General features: G+C 45.0%; 2 protein-coding genes across 5 annotated transcripts in view; one reads left to right on the forward strand and one right to left on the reverse strand.

The window, feature by feature from the left end:
* ST13 (ST13 Hsp70 interacting protein) overlaps positions 1-3176 on the reverse strand; it is a 219197-nt gene extending 216021 nt beyond the window's left edge. Inside the window, exon 1 of one of the 2 annotated variants that reach the window (XM_029590454.1) lies at positions 3046-3176. In XM_029590454.1, coding sequence (XP_029446314.1) covers positions 3046-3161 — 116 coding nt within the window. In that variant the 5' untranslated portion in view covers positions 3162-3176. Of the gene's footprint in view, positions 1-2680; positions 2905-3045 lie in introns of those variants that run through there. The other variant, XM_029590453.1, reaches the window with a different exon arrangement.
* A 77-nt stretch (positions 3177-3253) lies between these two features.
* XPNPEP3 (X-prolyl aminopeptidase 3) overlaps positions 3254-24873 on the forward strand; it is a 120608-nt gene continuing 98988 nt past the window's right edge. For all 3 annotated transcript variants that reach the window (XM_029590449.1, XM_029590450.1, XM_029590452.1), the window contains exons 1-3: positions 3254-3534; positions 7974-8003; positions 22525-22647. In XM_029590449.1, the coding sequence (XP_029446309.1) occupies positions 3468-3534; positions 7974-8003; positions 22525-22647 (220 nt within the window). In that variant the 5' untranslated portion in view covers positions 3254-3467. The remainder of the gene's footprint in view (positions 3535-7973; positions 8004-22524; positions 22648-24873) is intronic.

The raw sequence follows: 24873 nt of genomic DNA on the forward strand, positions 1-24873 counted from the left end.
CGAGCCCTGTAACCAGACTGCAGTGATTCCATATGCTAGAGAAATAGGAAAACTTGGAGGGTTTGTATCTTTTAAGCACGTGTTGGCATGCAAGTTTAGGATGCTTTTTCTTTTTTAATCTACTAGTCTATTTGCATGTCATTAAAAAATTCCCAGCAGGATACAGTAAATGTCCATGTTAAATAAAACTAATCCAGCTGATCTCTTCTCTCAAGTGAATCCTCTCAAATCCACCCCCCAACTCCTCTCACTTAATCTTCTTTTGGCCTCCAAGACTTTATGGCTTGGGCAGCAGCAGCTATTTCCCCTAATAGAAGACATGGGGATTACTACTCTTAACCAAGTAGTTTTTATTATCTTGATGCAACTGCTTCTATGATAGCAAGGGAGGGGGGGGGGGGGGGAAGAATAGGATTCAGATGACTGTTTTTGATTGCTAATATTACTACCCTTAACAAAAGGCTTCGGGGGAACCTGCATTGAGTGGCAGTTACTACCATAAGACTTGTTGGGCAGATTGTATGGTCCATTTGGTCTTTTTCTGCTGTTACTGAGCATTCTGTATATAACCCCCAAACTGATCTTCTGTTACCCCCTTCCTCTCAACTCATCCCCATTTCCTCATGTTCATCCCCCATCCTCTTTAAACTTCAACTTCTTCTCTCCAAACCTTTTCTTACATCTCCCTGGCTGATCCCCTAGCTCCAATCTTATATCTCCCCCCCCCCCCCAGTTGATCTTCTTTCATTTCCTCTCTTATCTTCCACAACCAATTCAGAGCTCAAACCCCCTTTGCATCTGATCCCTCCCTTCAAACAGCCCTTCTCAAAATATCCAGATTGAGAACAGCAGCAATTTTTTCCTTTGGGCCTTGAGCCAAAGGTGAATAACAAGTGGTCAGAACAGAGGGCAGGCTGAAGCCAGGGGCAATACTTTTCTCTTGAGAATGTTTAGTGGTGATTAAAGTGAGAGGAACGGCACGGCAGTCTCCACCAGCCCATGCACACCCAGCCCTCCCCTCCCATCATGGCTAGTACCAAACCCAAAAACTTGATCTGCAAGCAGCTGCAGCATTAGAAATAAATCAGCATGGAGCCTGTTGGCCCAATGCAAGCTCACAGGCACTACAGCAGCCCCATTCTCTCTCACACATGGCTTCCTGTTATCTCAGCACCTCATGTAAGGGTGGTGACACTGCAGGGCCTGAGAGTGCATGCTGGCCATCCTTTAAAAATGCAGCTGCTTTACACCTGAAGAACTCTGCCATTTGAGTAATGTGTCCCTGCACTTGGAGTCTCAACCCATAGTTTGGGAAGCCCTGCTCCCAGACCCTGGAACTTCCCATCCTTCCTACCCCTCTCCCAAACTCCTGGGACACATCCCCTCAATCTCACCTAGTCCCCATGCCTCTCTATAAATCTCAGAACCTCTCTCCTCCCCTCATACTCACCATTTTCTCATCTCATTCAAGATGCTCTTCCCTTCCTCTCTCCACCCCCATCCCTGTCCTCATACCCTCTCTTCACCCCATCCCCGAATACAGCCTCTCTGTACCAAATTGGATGGACCTTTTTGGTCTGTATCTGCTGTCATTCACTATGTTATTACCAATACCTGATACTCCTTGTCATCACCCAATAAAGAAAACTTGTACAGTCCCAAGCAGGGTCAGAAAACTACTATATTTTTATAATGTAAAATAAAAGCTGGAAATGTTTTCTAATGCACTTCAGAGTTTTCTAATAGTTTTCGCCACAGAATCGACCCCTGAGCTACTGCAAGAAATTGTCGGTCTGTTCCTTAGACCTTCCTATGCACTACTATCTTGACTTTTTTAGAGCAAGGTAAGAAACAACAGCACCAAGTGGCAAAAGCCTAAATTTGTCACAAGATAATGAATGGAGCACAGCACATAAGAAGTCCAACACTGGAATGGGTACGGTAAACTACAACTGAGAAAAAAAAAAAAAGTCTCCAAATTTGCAAGATGCCTCGTAGATCAGACGGGAAGGAGCTGAAGAAAGCACATGGTTCTAGAACAATACTACCCCAAGTCCAGCCGCCTAGAGAAAATCAAATAAGACTGCAACCTGCCTATCCCGTGAAGTTTTTCGTGTAGCGCCCCTGCTCTTTCATGGGTAAGTACACGTTGAAAGTCCCTAAAATGCAGATCATAACACGAGTCCGTTCCTCTCTAGTGAGAGTAGTAACCACAGAAAAGGTACAGTTGTTTTTGCATCTTTAATTTATCTAGGAATGAATATTTGCAGAAATAAGGCCTGATTGCAAATAAATCAGGCTCGTTATGCTTGCATAAAAGCAGGGAAGGCGAGAGAAAGTAGGATCAAGACTCAAAGATATTGCTATTACAAAAGACAGATCTGTAAGAATCAAGTATGACTCCACTTAAGGAAAAAACACACAGGCTCCGAAATGAAACTATAACAAGTTTATAGGAGTTGACCTAAGCTTCGGGACTCGGGGACGCACCCTTTCCACCTCCGCTCCCCCGGCAAAAACAAAAATAGTGTACTACGTATACTCAGCAACGACAGAGCTAAGGAGGGAAAGGGAACAGAACACCATCGCCACCCTCGAGCCCCTTTCACTTTATCAATAGCCAAAGTCTGTCGGTGCACACCACAGGCATAACACTCCCGGACCCAGCCGCTTCTCTCACCTCTCCACCCACTGCGTGAAAAAGCTGAGCTCGGGGCTGTGCAGCACGGACGGCTGCTGCTGACACAGTTGCACGAAGGCCTGCAGCTCCCGCAGCTGTCGGGGATCTATGGCCGCCGCCGCCGCCATCCCGCTCCGAGACCAAATCGGCACGAGGAAGAGGAGGCGCAGCACGCGACAGCCGCAGCCTTGCCTTTTTGGTTTTTCCCACCCCCACCCCCCCTTTAAGTTGGTCCTTCGCGCGCCTGCGCTCTTGACTTCAACTGTCCCGAAAGGCAAACTAATGGAGAAGAGGGAAAAAAAAAAAAAAGCGCACGCGCCACTGTGCTCTCGGCACCCAGTTCAGAAACCGGACGGAACGCCCACCTCTGCCCGAGCGGGCGGAGTCGGAGAGCCTTCCTCTTCCCACGTCCAAACAAGAACCTTCTAGAAGCGGTCCTGCCTGCTGCCCCCTCCATCTTCTCAAAATGTATCACCGACATTATACTCTCGCCCGCGCAAGTGGGCGATCTTCTCCTTAAGTGTGCGATGCGGCAGAGCGGGATAAGGAAGTTCCCGTTTTCGAAACAGGCAGCGAGCTACGCGGGCGGATGGCGTCATCGGGAGGCGCCGGCGGGGGAGGAAAGCCCGCTCGAGTTGTGCAAACGCTGTCTGTCTCCCTCCTCTCCCCTCCCCAGTACGCTGGGGGGAGGCGTGTCCAAGTGCCATGCAATGACTACACGTTTTGCTTTAGGCTCCTAGGTCTATCCTCTTGCTGTCCCATGCGCTGTTTCTGAGAGCAAGCAGGCATGCGGTGGCGGCGCTACTCCGAGAAGCTCTTGCTCGTTGTTGGCAGAGGTTCTAGCTGTTGGGCAGGTGAGAGAGGTTTGTTTGTGGTTTTGTTTTTTGCTTGCTCCTGATCCTGCCTCTTCCGTTGTATGAGTGGAAGCAGCCTGCAGTTTTCCATGGAAGCACGAGAGGAGTGAGAGGGAGCAAGTATTGGCGCGTTCCTTAAGAACATAAGTGGTGCCATACTGGATCAGACCCAATGATTGTTATTTATTAAATTTCATACCTAGTTTATAATCCTGGAGGCGGTTCTATTCAGCATCATTGTGAGCAATACTATGGAGGGATTAGAAGGAAATGTTTGCCTTTTTACACATGACCAGCGGAAACGGAATGTCTTGTGGAGGGAGCTCTCCTACCCATCTCTCTCCCACTTTCTCTCTTCTGCCCACACACCTTTCCCCATCTCACTTTTCCCGCAATGTTGTTAACTCCTACTTGAAGAAAAATTCTTGATCCACTGTAAAAAGTCTCCAGATAGGATACAAAGTACCAAAAACCATGTGGATTAGTGGGGGAAAGAAGGGTGGCTTACGCTCACATGCTATTTTGCACTCTCAAAAACTGACACACATTCGCGTTCTCTTAGTCACATGCACTGTTAACCGGCATTTGGACGCGTGTTCTTGACACGCTAGCTTTACCCCTTATTTACAGGCCGATACAGTAAAGTTCGCGGGAGAGCGGGCGAGCGCAGTTCAGTAAACTAAAATATTTAAATTAGGGCCGACGGTAAAAAGAGGCGCTAGGGACACTAGCGCGTTCCTAGCGCCTCTTTTTGGACAGGAGCAGCGGCTGTCAGCGGGTTTGACAGCCGCCGCTCAATTTTGCAGGCGTCAGTTCTCGAGCCCGCTGACAGCCACAGGTTCGGAAACCGGACGCCGGCAAAATTGAGCGTCCGGTTTTCAAGCCGTGGGCCAATTCAAATTTTTTTTTTTTTACTTTTTTTAAGTTTCGGGACCTCCGACTTAATATCTCCATGATATTATGTCTGAGGGTGCACAGAAAAGCAGTTTTTACTACTTTTCTGTGCACTTTCCCGGTGCCGGCAGAAATTAGCGCCTACCTTTGGGTAGGCGCTAATTTCTGAAAGTAAAATGTGCATCTTGGCTGCACATTTTGCTTTCTGAATCGCGTGGGAATACCTAATAATACTCTCACCCTTCAGATCTTAGGCTCGAACAATGCCCCATCACATTCAAGAAAAGACTTAAAACCTGGCTTTTCACACAAGCCTACGCCTGAGTTGGACTTTACAACACCATCCCTTCCTGGACAATTTCATTTTATCCCACTTCGCTTAATAATACTAGAATTAATTGCAAATCCCTCCTGCCAATTTTCAACTACTTGATACATGATTGATTCATTCTAATCGCTAGTATATAAGATTGCTGTTATTTAAACTGATGTTTTTTATAATGTGTTATTTATTTCAATTTTCTCCAAGTTCCTCATTTTCCTTGTTCTCTGTAAGACTCACTTGTTAAGTCATTTCCATGTTATATGTAAACCAAAGTGATTAGTAACATTGTTACCAGAACCTCAGTATATAAAAAATGCTAAATAAAATAAATAAATAAAAATAATAGGGCCATCAACATGCATTTGCATGTTGCGGGCGCTATTAGGTTGGGGGGGGGGGTTTGACGCGCTATTACCCGTTACTGAATAAGGGGTAAAGCTAGCGCATCCAAAACGCGCGTCCAATCGCGGGTTAACAGTGCGCTCCACCGGAGTGCTCTGTACTGTATCAGCCTGTCAGGGGTAATAGCGCTTCGAAAACGCGCAACCAACCCCCCCCCCCCCCCCCCGAGATTAATAGCGCCCGCAACATGCAAATGCATGTTGATGGCCCTATTAGTCATTCTCGCATGATGTGCAGCCAAGCCGCACATTTTACTTTAAGAAATTAGTGCCTACCCAAAAGTAGGTGTTAATTTCTTCCGGCGCCAGGGAAGTGCACAGAAAAGCAGTAAAAACTGCTTTTCTGTGCACCCTCTGACTTAATATCATGGCGATATTAAGTCGGAGGTCCCAAAAGTTAAAAATTAAAAAAAACATTTAAAATGGGCCCGCGGCTCGCAGGTTGAAAACCGGACGCTCAATTTTGCCGGCGTCCGGTTTCCGAACCCGTGGCTGTCAGCAGGTTTGAGAACCAACGCCGGCAAAATTAAGCGTCGGCTGTCAAACCCGCTGACAGCCGCCGCTCCTGTCAAAAAAGAGGCGCTAGGGAAACGCTAGCGTCCCTAGCACCTCTTTTTACCGCGGGCCCTAATTTAAATAAATTAACTTACTGAATCGCGTGCACAGGAGAGCAGGCACTCACCTGCTCTCCCGCGATTTTTACTGTATCGGCCCATTAGCCAGTGTCTCCGCCCTGGAATGGCTAACCAAGGCCACTACAGCATAATCATGTAAGATAACTGAGCGTCGGCTGTCAAACCCGCTGACAGCCGCCGCTCCTGTCAAAAAAGAGGCCCTAGGGACGCAAGCCAGGAGAGCGGGCGCTCTCTGGCTCTCCTGCGCGTTTTTCTGTATCGGCCTGTTTATTGGTCAAAATAACACAATTTTCATGACAGTCTTTAATTACATTTTAAATTAATTCAGAAAAACGTTATTAAAGATGCAGAATTTTAAATATTTTGAGCAGAATTTCCCTAGAAATTCACTATAAGCATGTCCCTTCCACTCGCGCTCTCTACTCCCCTGGCCACTTTGCCCTCTCAGGCCCCATCCCCTCCACCTGCCAGTATCTCTCCCTTCCACCTCTAGGCTCAACCCCTTCCACTCTATTGCCAGTCCCTGAGTTTGACCTCGTTCTCAGTACTGCCCCTCACACAGGCTCCCTTTGTCCCTCCCTCTCTCTAATACACATACCCACACCCTTATACAGGCTCCCTCACTCTCTCGCACACACACATCCCCTCATACAGGGCTCTCTTTCTTGCATACACACCCACACAAGCTCCCTTTCTCTCTCACACATACAGCCTCACACAGGCTACCTATGTCTCTCTCTCACACACCCCTTCACACAGGCTCTGTCTCACACATACACAATCCCTTCACGCAGGCTAGCACCCTCACATACACATGATCCCTTTTTCGTACACACGAGCTCCCAATCTCTCTCTCTCTCACACACACACACATTCCTTCACAATCTCCTCATATAGGCTCCCTCTCTCTGAAACCCACACTCGAGCATCTCCCCAGTTCTCTTACCTCCCATGCTCTCTTTCTCTCACCCTCCCCTCTCCCACACCCCTCCCCCTCCCTCTCATATAGGCTCCCTCTCTCTGAAACCCAAACAATCATCCCCCGCTCTCTTATCCTACTGCTCTCTCCCCCTCCCCCACTTCTCTCTCTCTCACACACACACACACACACATTCTCTCTCACCGGGGCCTTCCATCTTTGCCGCGAGCGAAGCACACTCCGTTCGCAGCACACAGGGGCCTTCCATCTTCACCACGAGTGGAGCACACTCTGCAATACATGGGGGCCTTCCATCTTTGCCGCGAATAGCGCACCGGGGCCTTCATCTTCGCCACAATCGGAGCGTGTCCCGCAGCATGCCAGGGTCTCTTCTGCTATATTCTGCGCAGGGGGGGAATTCTGCGCTCTGCAGTAGCTCAGAATTCCCCCAGGACTAAAGATCTGCACGTGTTGCTAATCCTTACCTAGCCTGCAGCAGCCACTTTTACACTTCTTCCTCCGTCTGCAGGATACTCGCTGTGTCCCTGGCCCACTGCATTGACTTTCTCTTGAGAATAGCCCTGCCATCTCACACACAAGCCTTATTAGCATGGCAGAGAACTTCCTCTGACTCCTAGCATCACAGCAAAAAAAAAAAAAAATTACAAAAGATAAAACAAGCATATCCTCTCCTTTTCTTTTGTTCTTCTGCTATCAGTCTGTCATAAGGTGATAATAAAAGTTGCTACTTTTTGGTTTTTGCTGGCTGTGAATTGTTCTTTTTGCTTCTAGCAGAGAGAGCTCATCTGTGATGTCATCAGATTCTCTTGGGGTGGGGGATAGGGGAGAGAGTGAACCAGCATAACCTATTCTGAGGAGTGAGGCGCCCTAACAAGGGAAGAGGGAAGGACCAGCCAGTATAGCAGTCTAGCCAAAGGAGGTCTCACTCTTTTGCACTTTCCTGCTTCCAGATATATGCTGGAAGTAGGGAGCCCAATGGCACTTTTAGTGTGAGAAAGTTGCTAGATTTGTAGCTAAATTGTCTAAAAAGAGCTAAATTATCTCCCTGACACATTCACAGTTGTAAAGTCTCCATTTGGTTCAACACATCACAAGATCTAGCTACAAAATTGCTAAATTGGCCCCTCCTCCTGTTCTCTCACCCTGCTCTTGCTCTCTTTCTTCTCCCCTGCCTTCCTCTCTGATCAGTGGCAGGAGGAGGGAGCAGGAGCGTTTATTTATTTGATTTATTTTTTGCTTTTCAGGCACTTCAAAGCAGATTCCATTCAAGTACGGTAGGTATTTTCCTGTCACCAGTGGACTCTCAATCTGTTTGTACCTGAGACAGTGGAGGGTGAAGTGACTTTTCCAAGGTCACAAGGATGGTGGGATTTGAACCCTGATTTCCCTAGGTCACAGCCCACCGCTGTAACCACTAAACTTTTTCCCATCCTCTGCCACCCCATTCAGTTCGAAGCAACAGGCCCAAATATGGAGGACACGGCTGTGCTGCTCTCCTCCTGATAAACAGCTGCTCCCTCTCCAACTCAGCTGGATCTCCTTCAGCAATTCTTTGGGTGGACCAGATTTTGGTTGGGCCATGGTCCATTCCATTCTGACACCTTTGCAGATGACACAAAGTTCTGCAACAAAGTGTAAAAGCCTGATGGAGCAGATATGATTAAGAAATCTTGAGGAATGGTGAGATACTTGCCAATTAAAAGTCAATGCAAAAAAGTTTAAATATGCATTTGTGGTGCAGAAAACTAAAAGAGCTTTACCTGATTGGGGTAGGGGAGGCTGGAAAACTGATATGTATGGACAGGGAGAAAGACCTCATTGTGATAGTGTCTAATGTGAAGGTAGCAACACAGGTTGAGCTAAAGGGATCCTGGGTTGCATTGGGAGAGACATAACTAACAGAAAAAAAGGAAGTAATCATGCCACTGTATAGGTCATGGGTGAAACTTCACCTAGAATGCTGTGTTGCATTCAGGAGGCAACCAAAATGGGATTTGCAGCAAAAGATACATGAGATGAGACTTGAAGATCTAAATATGTATATCGTAGAGCAGAGTTTCCAAACCCTTTCATGGAGGCACACTTAAACAGTCAGTTTTTCAGGATCGCCACAATGAATATGCTTGAGATAGGTTTGCATACCCTGAATCTCCAAAGTTTGCAAATCTGTCTCATGCATATTCATTATCGATATTTTGAAAGCCTGACTTGTTAGGTGTACTCCAGAAGAGGTATGGGAAACACTGCCATAGAGGCGAGGACAGTCAGGAGTCGGGGGGGGGGGGGGGGGGATATGATAGAGACATGCATGCTCAAAAGGTTTTAATAATGTAACTGAAACAATCTTTTTTCAGTGGAAAGAAAGTTCTAGAACTAGAGGTAGAGTCGGGAACAAAATCAGAAGGACTTTTTTTCATGAAACAAGGTGCTGGCTGCCTAGAATGCCCTACAAAAAGAGGTGGTGGAGATGAAAATGGTAAAAATTCAAAGAAGCATGGGATAAATACAGGTTGCCTAATGATAAGAGGATGGCAATGAAGTGCTGGGGTAACCTGCATGGAGTGGCAGTTGTAGCCCAGAACAGCAGTGATATGATTACACTGTGCTGCCTTGAAGGTATGGGGGATTCTGCATGGAGCAGTGGTTGCAATCCGAAAGAACAGGGGTATGATTCCCTCAGATCTATGAGAAAGCATTGGGATAAGCTGCACAGAGTGACAATTCAAACCCTAAATGACAGTAGTGCGTTAGTAGATGAGGGACATGAGCGAAGTAGAAGTGAGTGTCAAGTTCCATAAGGGAATTTGTATGCGCATGTACTCAAAGTGGTTAGATCTCTACTTGGCAGACTGGATGGGTCATTTTGGTCTTTTATCTACTGGAACATTCCATGTCAAGTGGACCAATTTAGAAAATCTTCCACGCTCGACCTCCTTCAAACTGAATAAAATTGTGTGTGAATGTTTGCTAGGGCCTCAAACAAAACTATGCAAAAGTTTTTGGATTGATCTCGGTCGGTTCAAGAGCTAGAGGTAGCTGAATGAAGATCACTCTTAGAGTACTATGCTCCGTGCAATACAAAATGGCTACTTTGTCCAGGCACTGCAGCCAAATAAGCCCTGTTAGGGGCCTGAAATTTTGTGGATTATTACTACATCTGGTGCTAAGTTCCTATGCAAAGTTTAGAACCTGCATTAGCTGAAATGAAGAGGAGAGCCTGGGGCTGATCCCAACCAAAGAAGAGCTGGAGACGCCTGCAGGTTTGTCTGAGAGGGAGCATATGAACTTGTATGTATGTATATAAGAAAGAGAGGAGAAAGTTTGTCTTGTAAGGAACTGGGGAACCTTTTTGGGAAGGGGGAGTCTCTTCCGAAGGGATGGGCTCCACCTTAACCAGGGTGGAACCAGACTGCTGGTGCTAACCTTTAAAAAGGAGATAGAGCAGCTTTTAAACTATAATAAAGGGGAAAGCCGACAGTCGCTCAGCAGCGCATGGTTCAGAGAGAGGTATCTTCAAAGGATACTAATGATGCATTAGAATTAGGGCATCCCGACAGTGAGGTTCCAATAATAAGAAAAGTAGTCCAAGTGCCTGTAACTAAAAACTCACCTGAGCTAAAAAATTCTAGCATTCCTATCAATTAAAAAGCAGAATGAAAATACAAACAAAAAAACACATTTTGAAATGTCTGTATGCTAATGCCAGATGTCTAAGAAGTAAGATGGGAGAATCAGAATGTATAGCAGTGAATGATGACATAGACTTAATTGGCATCTCAGAGACATGGTGAAAGGAGGATAACCAATGGGACAGTGCTATACCGGGGTACAATTTATATCGCAATGACAGAGAGGAGCACTCGGGAGGAGGTGTAGCGCTTTATGTCTGGGATGGCATAGAATCCAACAGGATAAACATCCTGCATGAGACTAAATGCACAATTGAATCTTTATGGGTAGAAATCCCTTGTATGTTGGGAAAGACTATAGTGTCAGGGGTATACTACCGTCCACCTGGTCAAGTTGGTGAGACGGACAGTGAAATGCTACGAGAAATTAGGGAAACTAACCAAATTGGTAGTGCAGTAATAATGGGAGATTTTAATTACCCCAATATTGACTGGGTAAATGTATCATCAGTACATGCTAGAAAAATAAAGTTCCTGGATGGAATAAATGACAGTTTTATGGAGCAATTGGTTCAGGAACCGACAAGAGAGGGAGCAATTTTAGATCTAATTCTCAGTGGAGCACAGTATTTGGTGAGAGAGGTAACGGTGGAGGGGCCACTTGGCAATAGTGATCATAATATGATCAAATTTGAATTAATGACTGGAAGGGGTCAATAAGCAAATCCACGGCTCTCGTGCTAACCTTTCAAAAGGGAAACTTTGATAAAATGAGAAAAATAATTAGAAAAAAACTGAAAGGAGAAGCTGCAAAGGTGAAAAGTATACAAGAGGCATGGTCATTGTTAAATACCATCCTAGAAGCACAATCCAGATGCACAATCTGGATTGTGTATACATCCTAGAACAGCGGTTCTCAACCTGTGGGTCGCGACCCCGGCGGGGGTCGAACGACCAAAACACAGGGGTCGCCTGTGTTTTGGTCGTTCGACCAAAACTGGTCTGCGGACCGACCCCAATGGCCCGGTCCGCAGACCAGTACCGGGCCGTTGGGGATTTTTGCCGGTCCGCGGCGCCGTGGCTGCTGCGGGGAGGTGGGGCGAAGCTGGAGACCTGCCTCCTCCAACCCCAAAAGGGAGCGCGTTGCGGTGCTCCTACTTACTTCCTGCCCGCCCTGCCCCGGAAGACAAATGTTGCCGGAGCCGCACGAGCAGGAAGGAGGAGGCGCGTCAGCCGCGTGCAGAAGAGGAGCAGCGGGGCCGGGAAGACTAGGGCCGCTGCAGAGCCCATCCTGTGGCAACCCGTAAAGAAGAGGCCCAGAGGTGAGAGAGAGGTGTGTGCGAGTATGAGATGTGTTGAGAGATTGTGTGTGAGAGTGAATTGAGAGACTGTGTGTGTTTGCAGAGACAGCATGTGAGAGCCTCTGTGTGTGTGAAAGAGACAGCATGTGACAGTGAGAGCCTGTGCTTGAGCAAGGCAGCATGTGGGGGTGTGAGAGAGCCTGTGTGTGAGACTCAGACAGCCTGTGCCAGTGAGAGACTGTGTGTATGAATGATTGCATGACAGAAAGAGCATGTGACAGTGAGATCCTGTGTGTGTATGTGTGTGTGAGAGAGAAATGCATGTGAGAATGAGAACCTGACTGTGTGTTTGAGGGAAGAAGACAGGTGGAGAGAAAAGAAACAGAAAAAAAGGCAATATAAAAGGAAATTGCAAAAAAATAAAGGGAAGCAGATGTAAAAAAAAATAAATTACTTTTTACTGATTGGCACATGTAATCTTTGGGAATGTGCAAGAGTAGCACTTTCTCTATGGCGGATCTCACAATGTACGAGATCAACATGGAGGAAGTGGAAACCCAGGGGGCCTGCACAGAGGAGGCAGCAGAATGGGCTTCAGTGCCAATAGCAGCAATCGGCGCCTCCCCAATAGCCACGTGGCAGCAGTGGCAATAATTAGATTAATTGTTTGACTCAGCTGGAGGTGACAAAGTATGAAGTGGGATGTGAAATCAGCTTGATCTGGTGGAGAATTAGGATTGCTGTTACACATGAACTGTATTTGGCAAACATTAAATTAAAGGGAGCCAGGATAATCAATTGAAGCCTGCAGCTGAGGACTGATTCATTATGACTCATGTAGAAATTAGTGCATTTTCCAGATTAGTCTGCATAACACAATTCTCAACATTCAGCATTATTTCTGCTGCAGAGTTTTATCTGAGAGGCTCTGAGGTTGTGAGGGAGCTAGTAAGAGTGAGAGCATGAGTGTGTATGAGAAAATCCAGGGGAGTAAGAGTGTGTGTGAGTGGGGGGGGGGGGGGGGGGGGGGGGAGTGTCTTACACCCTGAGAGTGTATCAGTGTCTGTGAGAGCGAGAGGTTATGGTGGGTATAAGAGCATGAATGTGTATGTATGTGACAGTGTATGTGTGAGAGAGAATGGACATGTGAGAGTATGTGTGAGAGAGAGAGGATAACCTCCTAATCCTCGACAATATCAGGGTGACTGGAAATCAAGAGCTCCCATGTATGGACAGCAGGGGCTTTTCAAAATCCTTATTAGTTTTAATTATTGTGTGTTATTTGATATATGTGCTGTTTTGAAATATTTTATTGGTGTTTGGGAAATTATAAAAATGTATATGATTTTAATTAATAGAAATTCTATTTATCAGTAATTTTAAAGTATTCTTTTATTAGTATGGTTTTACTATTATAACTGATGCTTTATGTTTCTTAATTTTATTGTTTTATGAGGAATGGTGGTTCTGTTTATAAATGTCATAATAAATAAATATGCACTAAAATCCAACCCCATCCATAACCCCGCCCCCATATGACCAAAGCCCCCACCCTCGTCCCGCCCTCACCCCGCCCTCGCAGGGCGAGGGGTCACCGCAACATGAGGAACTGTATTACGGGGTCACGGCATTAGAAAGGTTGAGAACCACTGTCCTAGACGCACAATCCAGATGTATTTTGACACTGTAAATCACAACACTCTCATCTCCCGCCTCACCGAAATAGGAATTACCGGCACTGCGCTACTCTGGTTCCAATCATACCTGAGTAACAGGACCTACAGTGTGAAAAGTGGACGATGCAAATCCAAGCCAAGAAGTTTCACACAAGGAGTCCCCCAAGGATCCTCACTTTCATCAACTGTGTTTAATATTTATCTATCACCTCTCTGCCGGCTACTTTCAAAACTGGGTCTCCAACACTTCATCTTCGCTGATGATGTTCAGATCCTCATACCTATTACCACTTCTCTCTCAAATGCCCTGAACACATGGAACGTGGCCCTCACAGAAATTAAAAATCTACTGACAGACAACTACTTGGCCATTAACACCAACAAAACCGAGCTATTCATCATCACTCCTCCAAAAAACGCGACATTGTGCTCAACTGTCCTATCACAAGCCAGCCCTCCTATAGCTCAGCAAGTTCGCAGTCTTGGCATCATCATTGACTGCAATCTTACGTTTAAAAAAATTCATCTCGGACATGGTTAAAAAAGGATTTTTCAAGCTCCACATGCTGAAACGTATCAAACCACTCTTACACCCATATGACTTCCGCACAGTACTGCAAGCAACAGTTCTATCAAAGCTTGACTATTGCAACGCACTTCTATTAGGTCTACCAAAAACTACGCTACAACCATTGCAAATGTTACAAAACGCTGCTGCCCACATCATTACTGACACACGCCGCTATGAGCACATCACTCCCGCACTTCAGTCGCTAGACTGGCTACCCGTTGCATCCAGGATCATATATAAATCCATTACTCTAATACACAAAGCCATCCATAACCGAAATATGCTGTGGTTCTCAGAACACCTATACTTCAAAAAATCAAACCGACCAACTAGACTCCAGCACCAAGCCAGACTGCCGATCCCCTCTCCCAAACTAACCAAACTTGCTTCCACTAAAGAACGATCGCTCACCATAGCTGGAACCACTATATGGAACAGTATGCCCTCTCAACTGCGCCAGGAACATTGTCACAAAAAATTTAAATAAAACTTAAAAACCTGGCTGTTCAAAAAAGCCTACCATGAACTGATTGGGCCACATTCAACCCATTGACATCGCTATTACCACCTCCCCCTCTCCCTCCCTACCCACCCTCCACCTGAAATGCTCCCTCCTAGTTCTTTATGGTCTTTTACTAATTGTTAGCTCCCCTTCATAACACTTCTCCATTGTTATTCTCTCCCCTAGACATTATTTATTTATTCATGCTCCTAGTTATTGGTTAAACTTTCTACTTGTTTATTGTCTCTAGTTAATGTTTTATTGTAAAGCGCTTTGCTGAATTAATGTTGCTTGTAAACCGAGGTGATGTGCCACACATGCCGCGGTATATAAAAAATCTTTAAATAAATAAATAAATAAATAAATACATTCTACACATAAAAAAAGGTGGAAAGAAGGCAAGACAATTACCGGCATGATTAAAAGGGGAGGTGAAAGAAGCTATTTTAGCCAAACGATCTTCATTCAAAAATTGGAAGAAGGATCCAACAGAAGAAAATAGGATAATGCAAAAGCGTTGGCAAGTTAAATGTAGGACATTGATAAGACAGACTAACAGAGAATTTGAAAAGAAGTTGGCCATAGAGGCAAAAACTCACAGTAAAAACCTTTTTAATATATCCGAAGCAGAAAGCCTGTGAGGGAGTCATTTGGACCGTTAGATGATCGAGGGGTTAAAGGGGCACTTAGAGAAGATAAGGCCATCGTGGAAAGATTAAATGATTTCTTTGCTTCGGTGTTTACTGAAGAGGATGTTGGAGAGGTACTCGTTCCGGAGAAGGTTTTCATAGGTAATGATTCAGATGGACTGAACCAAATCACGGTGAACTTAGAAGATGTGGTAGGCCTAATTGACAAACTGAAGAGTAGTAAATCACCTGGACCGGATGGTATACATCACGGTTCTGAAGGAACTAAAAAATGAAATTTCAGACCTATTAGTAAAAATTTGTAAACTATCATTCAAATCATCCATTGTACCTGAAGACTAGAGGGTACCTAATGTAACCCCAATATTTAAAAAGGGATCTAGGGGCGATCCAGGAAACTGCAGACTGGTTAGCCTGACTTCAGTGCCAGGAAAAATTGTGGAAAGTGTTCTAAATATTAAAATCACAGAACGTATAGAAAGACATGGCTTAATGGAACAAAGTTAGCATGGCTTTACCCAAGGCAAGTCTTGCCTCACAAATCTGCTTCACTTTTTTGAAGGAATTAATAAACTTGTAGATAAAGGTGAACCGGTAAATGTAGTGTATTTGGATTTTCAGAAGGCGATTGACAAAGTTTCTCATGAGAGGCTTCAAGGAAAAGTAAAAAGTTATGAGATAGGTGGCGATGTCCTTTCGTGGATTACAAACTGGCTAAAAGACAAGAAACAGAGAGTAGGATTAAATGGACAATTTTCTCACTGGCAGAGAGTGGGCAGTATAGTGCCTCAGGGATCTGTACTGGGACCCGTACTTTTCAATATATTTATAAATGATCTGGAAAGAAAAACGACGCGTGAGGTAATCAAATTTGCAGATGATACAAAATTCTTCAAAGTAGTTAAATCACAAGCAGATTGTGATAAATTGCAGGAAGACCTTGTGAGACTGTAAAATTGGTCATCGAAATGGGAGATGAAATTTAATGTGGATAAGTGCAAGGTGATGCATATAGGGAAAAATAACACATGCTATAGTTACACAATGTTAGGTTCCATATTATGAGCTACCACCCAAGAAAGAGATCTAAGCGTCATAGTAGATAACACATTGAAATCATTGGGTCAGTGTGCTGCGGCAGTCAAAAAAGCAAATAGAATGTTGGGAATAATTAGAAAGGGAATGGTGAATAAAACGGAAAATGTCATAATGCCTCTGTATCGCTCCATGGTGAGACCGCACATTGAATACTGCGTACAATTCTGGTCACCACATCTGAAAAAGATATAGTTGCGATGGAGAAGGTACAGAGAAGGGCGACCAAAATGATAAGGGGAGTGGAACAGCTCCCCTATGAGGAAAGTCTAAAGAGGTTAGGACTTTTCAGCTTGAAGAAGAGACGGCTGAGGGGGGATATGATAGAGATGTTTAAAATCATGAGAGGTCTAGAATGGGTAAATGTGAATCAGTTATTTACTCTTTCGGATAATAGAAAGACTAGGGGGCACTCCATGAAGTTAGCATGTGGCACATTTAAAACTAATCGGAGAAAGTTCTTTTTTACTCAACGCACAATTAAACTCTGGAATTTGTTGCCAGAGGATGTGGTTAGTGCAGTTAGTATAGCTGTGTTTAAAAAAGGATTGGATAAGTTCTTGGAGGAGAAGTCCATTACCTGCTATTAATTAAGTTGACTTAGAAAATAGCCACTGCTATTACTATCAACAGTAGCATGGAATAGACTTAGTTTTTGGGTACTTGCCAGGTTCTTATGGCCTGGATTGGCCACTGTTGGAAACAGGATGCTGGGCTTGATGGACCCTTAGTCTGACCCAGTATGGCATGTTCTTATGTTCTTATCTCACTCCCACTAATCCACGACAATCTCAGGGTGACAGGAAATCAAAAGTTCCCAAGTAAGGAGAGCGTGAATTTTAAAAATACTTTTTAGTTTTATTTTTTAGGTGTTATTTGATGAGTCTGGTGTTTTGAAATATTTTATTGGTGTTAGGGACTTTTAAAAATAATTGTATATGAGTTTTTATTTGAATTATTTGATCTTTTATTCATCAGCTTTTTTGAAACAATATTATTAGTATGTTTTTAATATTATGATTATGTATTTTATTTTTTGATTTTATTGATTGTTGATGGTTCTGTTTTTTCATTGTTGAACTACGTAGTGTTGTGGGAACGCTGGAGGCGGTCCCATCTCTAGGATTTCGTGTATCCTTGGGCCACGACACCACCGCAGAGAAGCTCCGGCAAGCACCGTGGCAGGCGAGGAGTGTTCAAGCACGGGCTGAAGATTCAGGAAAGCTGAACCCTGACCATTACCAAACCTGATCAAATAGAGAGACCCAACAACGCAAAGTTGGTCTCTGGAGTAGCTCTCTGGCCACTCAATAGCCCTTTCGGACTTGCCGCACAGGAGCAGCAAATGTGACAGGACGGACAGTGGCTGAAGGGCGAAGACATCAAATAAAGACGAAGACTCAGGATACGTGAGGGCTTCATGGAGACTTGGTTACATGAAGAGTCGAGACGAAGATTTGTAGGGCTGAGACGAGACTCAGGGTATCCAACGATGAGACGAAGACTTGTAAGCTAAGACGAGCCTTGGTTATACGGAGGACTCAGACGGAGTCACAAGGAATGAAGTTCTAAAGTGATGTTCTGCAGTGGTACTGCCACATCATGCACCCTATACTACCAAGCAAGGCAGGTCGCAGACCACGCTTTCATGCGCCCTACACTACCAAGCAAGGCAGGTCACGGACCACGCTAGAGGTCTCCCAAGATAGGATGCTTGAAGAATCAGGATGAAGGTATGACAAGACTCCAGCCAGGCCTGAACCGAAGAACGCCGTCCCGGCCAATGAAGGCAAGGCGCGGTCACGTCAGAACAGAACAGGGTTTAAGCAGAGTTCATTATCAAGATGGAGGCTGGTGCAAGAGGCTCCAAAGATCCGGATGGATTCAGGATGAGGAGAAGACTTCAGGATCCGTACCTGAAGCTTGTAGATTAAAACCGGGGTTCCGGCTAAGGAAGCCCTCAGGATCCAGAGCTCGGAGTGAGGGTCAGCGCGGAGCTCGAGCAGCCTTGGAGTATGGACCGGATGCTGGGAGAATAAAAGTCGGGATCATCTGGAGTGTTGCACTGGAAAATCGAAGAGCATCTGGAGATCTGAAGAATGAAACATCAGCAGATCTACCAACAAAGGATGGAGACATCAGGACAACTGGAACTGACGAGATGAAGATGCATGGTCAGACAGGAGACCATACGAAGATGAAGACGTAGTCATGGAATTCCAATGAAGAACATGGAACAGAGTGCCAACGAGAAGCTGGATTGAAGAGAAGTCCAAAGGAGGACTAGCTCCTTGTGAAGGCAAGGGAGAAGTGAAGCCAGGCCCTTTTTATAGGGCTGAAGAGGAGACTCTCTTGATGACATCAGAGATGCACCACTCCCTCGCTGTCCCTTTAAGAAGAGAGAGGAGGTGGGGCCTCGCCCCTTGGGAAGAAGGGGCAGGAACTTGGAGAGTGGCATCCCTGCCACTGAAGAGTTAAGGAGGAGGAGCAGGCCCCGAACCAGGCCTAGAGGTGAGCGGCGGCGTCCAAGCCACTGAAGAGAGGCTGCTGGGGCTCCATGCCGCAGGAAAGCCTGGGGACGAAGGCCCCTCCCCGCGGGAGCACAAGGTAAGGTCAGCGGCCTCTGTGCCACAAGGAACTGCAGTTGGCAGCCTCCTGGCCGCATAAAGGGTAGCAGCATGGCTCCAGCCGCATGGGGTGTAGTAGCGCGGCTCCGTGGCCTCCAGGCCGCATGGGTGCAGCAGCGCGGCTCCAGCTGTGTGAAGAGAGTGTCAGTGGCCTCCGGGCCGCAGAAATAGGAGCAGAGAAGCAGAAAAAAGGTGAGATACTGCCCAAAAAAGGCAGAATCGCAACACGTAGAGTGTCTGGCTTCTTACGCTTTCCAGTTCAGTTTTTGTCTGCGCATTTGTATTTCTACTTTATGGTTGCTCTATTCTGTATTTGGTGAAGGTCTGTTTGTGCAGCTTGAAGTGAGGCATTTTCCTAATAGGAAGTATATTAGTGTTCTTGGGCTTTAAGAGGGTCAAGCCCACACCCAACGCGCATCACAACAGGCCTAATGCTGTATGGATTCCAAGTGTCTTTTTTGCTGGAATTTCTGGTTGGCATCACAGCAGTGCATGTAAAGATAATGTAAGTGATATTTTTACCTTAGAATACCGTTGATATTTTTCATGTAAAATATAAATGCGTAACTCAACTGTGTGTGTGGAATGGGATGGGGGGGGTCATTGTGCAAGGCTATAAAATTTGCCTAGGGCACATAGTACCCTTGCAACAGCCATGGGTTCCAGGTTGGGGGGGGGGACGGCGAGTAGTGATGTCAGTTTTTAAAGTTTGTATCACTGAAGGGAGCTGGGCTTTTTCTTCGTTTTTTTGTTTGTTTTTTTTTGTCGGTCCAGGACAGAGAATGAATGAATGGGGTGAGGGCGGCTGTAAAATAATTGTTCACACAAGGCATCAAAAAAGCTAGCACCGGCCCTGGTCTAGCATGTGTTTGAAGCAGGCTGTAGGGAGTGATCTGTATTGCTGTGGTGGTCAGATACTGCCAACATTTTGGCCTGCTTTCAGACAGGGTGTCATTCAGGTTATGATTCCACATAGTTTTATAAGTTTCAAGTGGCTAATCTCTCCTGTTACTCTTTGAGTAGATGGGTATGTGTGTGTTGGTTTGAATGGATGGGTTTTGTACAAAGATGTGGTGATATGTAATATACGGTATTTTATTATTTGGGGTGCACCTCAGAAAGTTTATACTGATTTTGTATTTTGTTGAATAATAAATGTAGCAAATATAACAAACATGATTGTAATTAATTATTTGAACCATTGTTGTGGGAATATATGTAAATTATTTATTAGACCTCTGTTTATGTATATTATTCCTGTTTATAGAGGTACATACAGTTCAGGGGGTTTCATTGATTTTTTTTTTTTCCCCCCCCCAGATTTTTCTCTTTTTCCTTTCGAGGGGGTCTAACATTGACTTCCTTTTAGGTCCTTTGTTCCTCAGTGGGACCTTAATTTGGTTTGCAGAGATTTAGTGGGCTTACTCTTAACTGTGCTTCTCTGTGGGATTTATCGCTGAAGATGGTTTTTATGGTAGCCATTTATTCCGCTACAGATATTTCTAAATTACAATCCTTGTCTTGCAGGGATATTTTTTTAAGTCTTCTCATTGTTTTAACTATCTTGTAAAGTAGTCCTTTTCACCTAAACTGGATTCTGTGTTCCACTTAAATCAAACACTGTATTTACTGGTGTTCACGAGAAAGGAATATCATGGTAAAGTAGAGGTCACGCCGGTTACTGGATGTCTGTTGGGTTATTCTTACGTATTTAGCAGTCTGTAATCCTTTTTTGGAAATCTGACAGATTGTTTTAATTGCAGGCCTTTGTAAGGGTGCCACAGCTTTTAAGCTTCTTTGGCTAGATGATTAAAAAAAAAAAAAGCAATTGATTCAGCTTATTTATTGAAAGGTTGGCAGCCTCTGCAGTCCTTCAGACAAACTCAGCAAAAGCTCAAATATCATCTTGGGCAGAGCTTCCACCCTTGCCCTGGAGGATATTGCAAGGCTGTCACTTGGTCTTCCTTACATTCTTTCACTAAACATTTCAGTCTGGATGTTCATGCAGCCTTTAGGGCTGGTATTCTCAGGACGGCCCTAACTTCCTCCCTCCCACAAGTCTGGACTAGTGTAGTAGGATGATAAGGAAGGAGAACCAGTCCAAAACCCTTCTGAGAAGTTGGATCTGCACCATCATTGAAACAGGGTACCTCTTTTTACAGAGATTAAGAGGCAACCACAGTTTAGTTTTCTTCTTCTTTTCCTCGTCATTTATCCAAGAAAAGTTTGGAAGGATCATTTCTTTGGAGGGTCCTTTAAGCTCTCTCCCTGCAAAGCTCCCCGAATCCACCACCCTACCGGGGCCGAGCAAAGCTCTGTGAGAGAGGAAGGTGGAAGTGTTTTGTCTCAATCCTTTTATTTGCGAGGGCAATTTGGCATACGGGGGAGAAGGGAATGGGTTTGGATATGCCCCAGTTTTGCTGCAGAGGAGAGAGTGGGTTAGGGTGGATTTTGTTCTGGCTGTTTTTTAATAGTAGTAGTAATCATTTTTTATTTATATTTTGCCTTTTGTGAAACTTCAGGGTGGATTGCATTCAGGCACCTTACGTATTTCCCTATCCACAAACGGCTTATAATCTAAGGACGCTTTTTTTTTTTTTTTAAACATGTGCACAGTCACTTCTCCTGGGCGCTCGATGCAATAGGAAAATGAGCCGCTGTGCTAAAAAGGATATGCTAGGGATAACTTGTGCATCCCTAGCATCGGGCGCTCAGGAGAAGTAGCTGTGCATGGGTTAGGAAACTGGACGTGCAATTTTACGAGCGTCTGTTTTCCCAACCTGTACATTGCCATGGGTTAGGAAAATGGAGCTTATTAATTGAGCGGCTGTTTTCCTAACCTGACTGCCAGGAAGACTTTTTTTTTCTTTTACTTTTTTTTTTAGGTTACTCATTAAGTTGGAGGATCCGAAAAAAGATTGCCACAATATTAAGTCAGAGGAACTACAGAAAAGAAATATTTTCTGCTTTTCTGTTAACTTTTGGGGCTCTCAAAAATTAACAGCAACTCCGGGGCTGGCATTAATTTTTGAGGGTAAAATATGTGTGTCAGGTGCACATTTATTTTTTATATAAGGGGTAATAGCTAATAGCCTCATCAACATGGCATTTACATGTGATGAGCGCTATTAGCTATGCGCTGGTTTGGACACACTAATCCCCTTATTGCATAAGAGGTTATGGACGTGTGTCCAGCTGCAGATTAACCTGTGTGCTAGCCTGAGCACACGGTATTGCATCGGCAGGATTGGCAGCAAAACTTTCTTCATGCGTGGCGGTTAGTTTCGTGTGTATTGGGTGCCAGATGTATTCAGAAAGTTTTTGTATTTTGTGTATGTAAGCAAATACTCGCTAAAGGGCTGTGTGCACTGAGAGTTTGGCTGTGCATTGCCAAATCACATGGTCACTGTGTACACTTTCTAGTAACGATCTGTTCCTGTTCTTCCTTAAAGCTTCTGATTAGTAAGTCCACAGATGCCCTGTGGCAAAATGACTGATGAATAAATAGTCTAAAGCTGCCAGGTAATGTACATCACAGACTTCATAGGAGGGATGAGTGTTTCATAAATACATGTGCCATAATAGAAATGGGCCACTTTAGAAGGGCTGTGCACCTGGAATGTTCTCATTGCCATGAAAAAGAAGAAACTTTTGAAAATTATTAAATGTTAACTGAGATGATATTTTTCTTATAGTTTTAAAGTTCCCTGTTACTACTTTTTTTTTCTTTTTTTTTTTACTTAGCCTTTGGTTGTGCATCATGTCTGCAGCGAAGGTTTTCCATCCATCCCACCCAGAACAGGAAGATGCCTGGTCGATACTTGGGCCAGCCCAGCCCTGTCACCCATCCTCATCTGCTGAAACCAGGTAGGAAGCTTTTTCTGGCAGTACTTCCTGGTGGATACTGCAGGGGCAATTTACTTCTCCAATGCAGAGATGGGAATTGAGTTGTAGGGGATTGTGGACTGCGGGCATTTTTGTTTTGAGGTGCGGGAAGGGTTGTTTGGCCACATCATCACGATAATCTGTTTTTTCACACTGGCAAGCTTGAAGGTCATCCTGATACTCTACCAGCCACAAGCTAGAACATAAAAATTATCATACTTTGTGAGACAGAGAGTCCATTAAGCCCAGTATCATGTTTCCAGCAGTGGCCAATCAAGGTCATAAGTACCTGGCAGGATCCCAAACAGTAGATAGATCCCATAATGCTAATGCCCAAGGATAAGTAGTGGCTTTCCCTAAGTCCTGTCTGATTAATAACATATTATAGTCTTGTCCAAGAACTTGTCCAAACCTTTTTTTAAACCTAGCTATGCTAGCTGCCTTTATCACATTCCCTGGCAATGAATTCCAGAAATTAATTGTGCACGGAGTGAAAAATAATTTTCTCTGATTTGTTTTACATGTACTACTTACTAATTTCAGGGCGTGTGCCCTAGTTTTTGTATTATTTGAAAGAATAAATAACCAATTCGCATTTACCCATTTTATTCTGTTCATTATTTTACAGACCATTATCACATCCTCGTTCTATTCCGCTCATGATTTTATAGACCTTTATCACATCCCCCCTCAGTGGTCTCTTCTCCAAACTGAACAGTCCCAACCTCTTTAGCCTTCTCTGTACCTTTTCCAATGCAGCTATATCTTTTTGGGGATGCAGCAACCAGAATTGCACACAGTACTCTAGATGCGGCCTCACCAGGGAGTGATATAGAGCATTGGTTCTCAACAGGTGTGTCGGGACACACTGGTGTGTCGCGAGGTCCTGGGAGGTGCGTCGCAGGGCCAGCAGGTGGCTGCCTCCTTATCAGCCCAGGTGGGAGTTGGTTGACTTCTCTTACATACAGTAGCCTCTCATCAGGCCCAAACTTCCTTCTCTTCTTTCTGGCCCAATGGGAGGCTGTTTCCTCCTTTACCCAGATCAGAGGAAGACATTGCCAGCTCCTGCTCTTCTGGGCCTGATGGGACACAAACTTTATCTTCCCCTGCTGAGTCTGGGAGTGATGCTGCTGCTGATCTCTTCACCCTGTGGAGGGTGGGGGAAAGGAGGATGGGGATGCTGGGAAGATGAAGGTGAAATAGAGAGGGAGTGTGGCTGCTGCTGAGCAGGAAAGGGTGGGAAACAGGGGATCGGGGTAGCTGGGCAGGCAGTAAGATGAGATGAGAGTCAAGTAGGGTAGAGAGGGAGCACAGGGAATAGAATGTGAGGGGTCAGGAATGCTGATAAGGGATGTGAGTGTGAGCAAATGATTGAAAGGGAGTAATTGGGAGAAGTTAAGGATCATGGAGGGGGAGTGACAGGGTGCAAGAACCACAATATGTCACTTTTGGGAATGTGCATTTCTTCTATCTTTGTACTTTGCTTAGTGTAGGATGATATTTATTTCTGTTTCTAGCACTCCAATTTTGCACTTCATACAGAGTGGTTTTTTAAGGTTTCCATTCCAGTTTTTGTCTCCACATTTGTAATTTGTGGTCTTTTATTCTGTATTTGGTGAAGGTCAAATCTGTATGTATGTTATAATTAGTGAGGTATGGGTGGACCCTTGGACACTGTGGCAGCTGACCACGCCCTCGGGGGAAAGTCCCGTGAGGGGCCACAGGTCAGGCTCAGCTCTGGACACACAAACACAGATATTTCTTTATTTAGACAGTTTGAGAAGCCACCAGAGGTGGCAGTAGTGAGTAGAAGATGTAGCCCGGCTGGGCTAGTATTCCCCAGGGCACTGGAACAGAGGTTCCTTCGATAGCAGTGCTGTAGTGGAGAGAATTGAGAAAATGAGTACAAGAGAACATTCACAGAGTCCCAAATATGGAGAAGCCCCGAGATAGGGAGAGCTGGCCCTCGACGAGCGAGTACCAGATCGCTGGAAGCAGAGAGACTCATTGGCAAAGTACTCACACAGCGGTTCCACATAGGAGATGGCACTGGTGCTGGAACGGGGGCAGGCCCTCGAGGAGCGAGTACCTGGTTCCACGGAGACAGCTCTGAGGAGTAGATGATAGTAGTGTCTGTAGCGAATTCTTCCAAGTAGAAGAGGAGATAGATGCAGGCAGCGGGTCAGGGAACATGGGCCCTCGAGGAGC

This window comes from Rhinatrema bivittatum, chromosome 2 (genome assembly GCF_901001135.1).
Source record: "Rhinatrema bivittatum chromosome 2, aRhiBiv1.1, whole genome shotgun sequence".
Taxonomy (NCBI): domain Eukaryota; kingdom Metazoa; phylum Chordata; class Amphibia; order Gymnophiona; family Rhinatrematidae; genus Rhinatrema; species Rhinatrema bivittatum.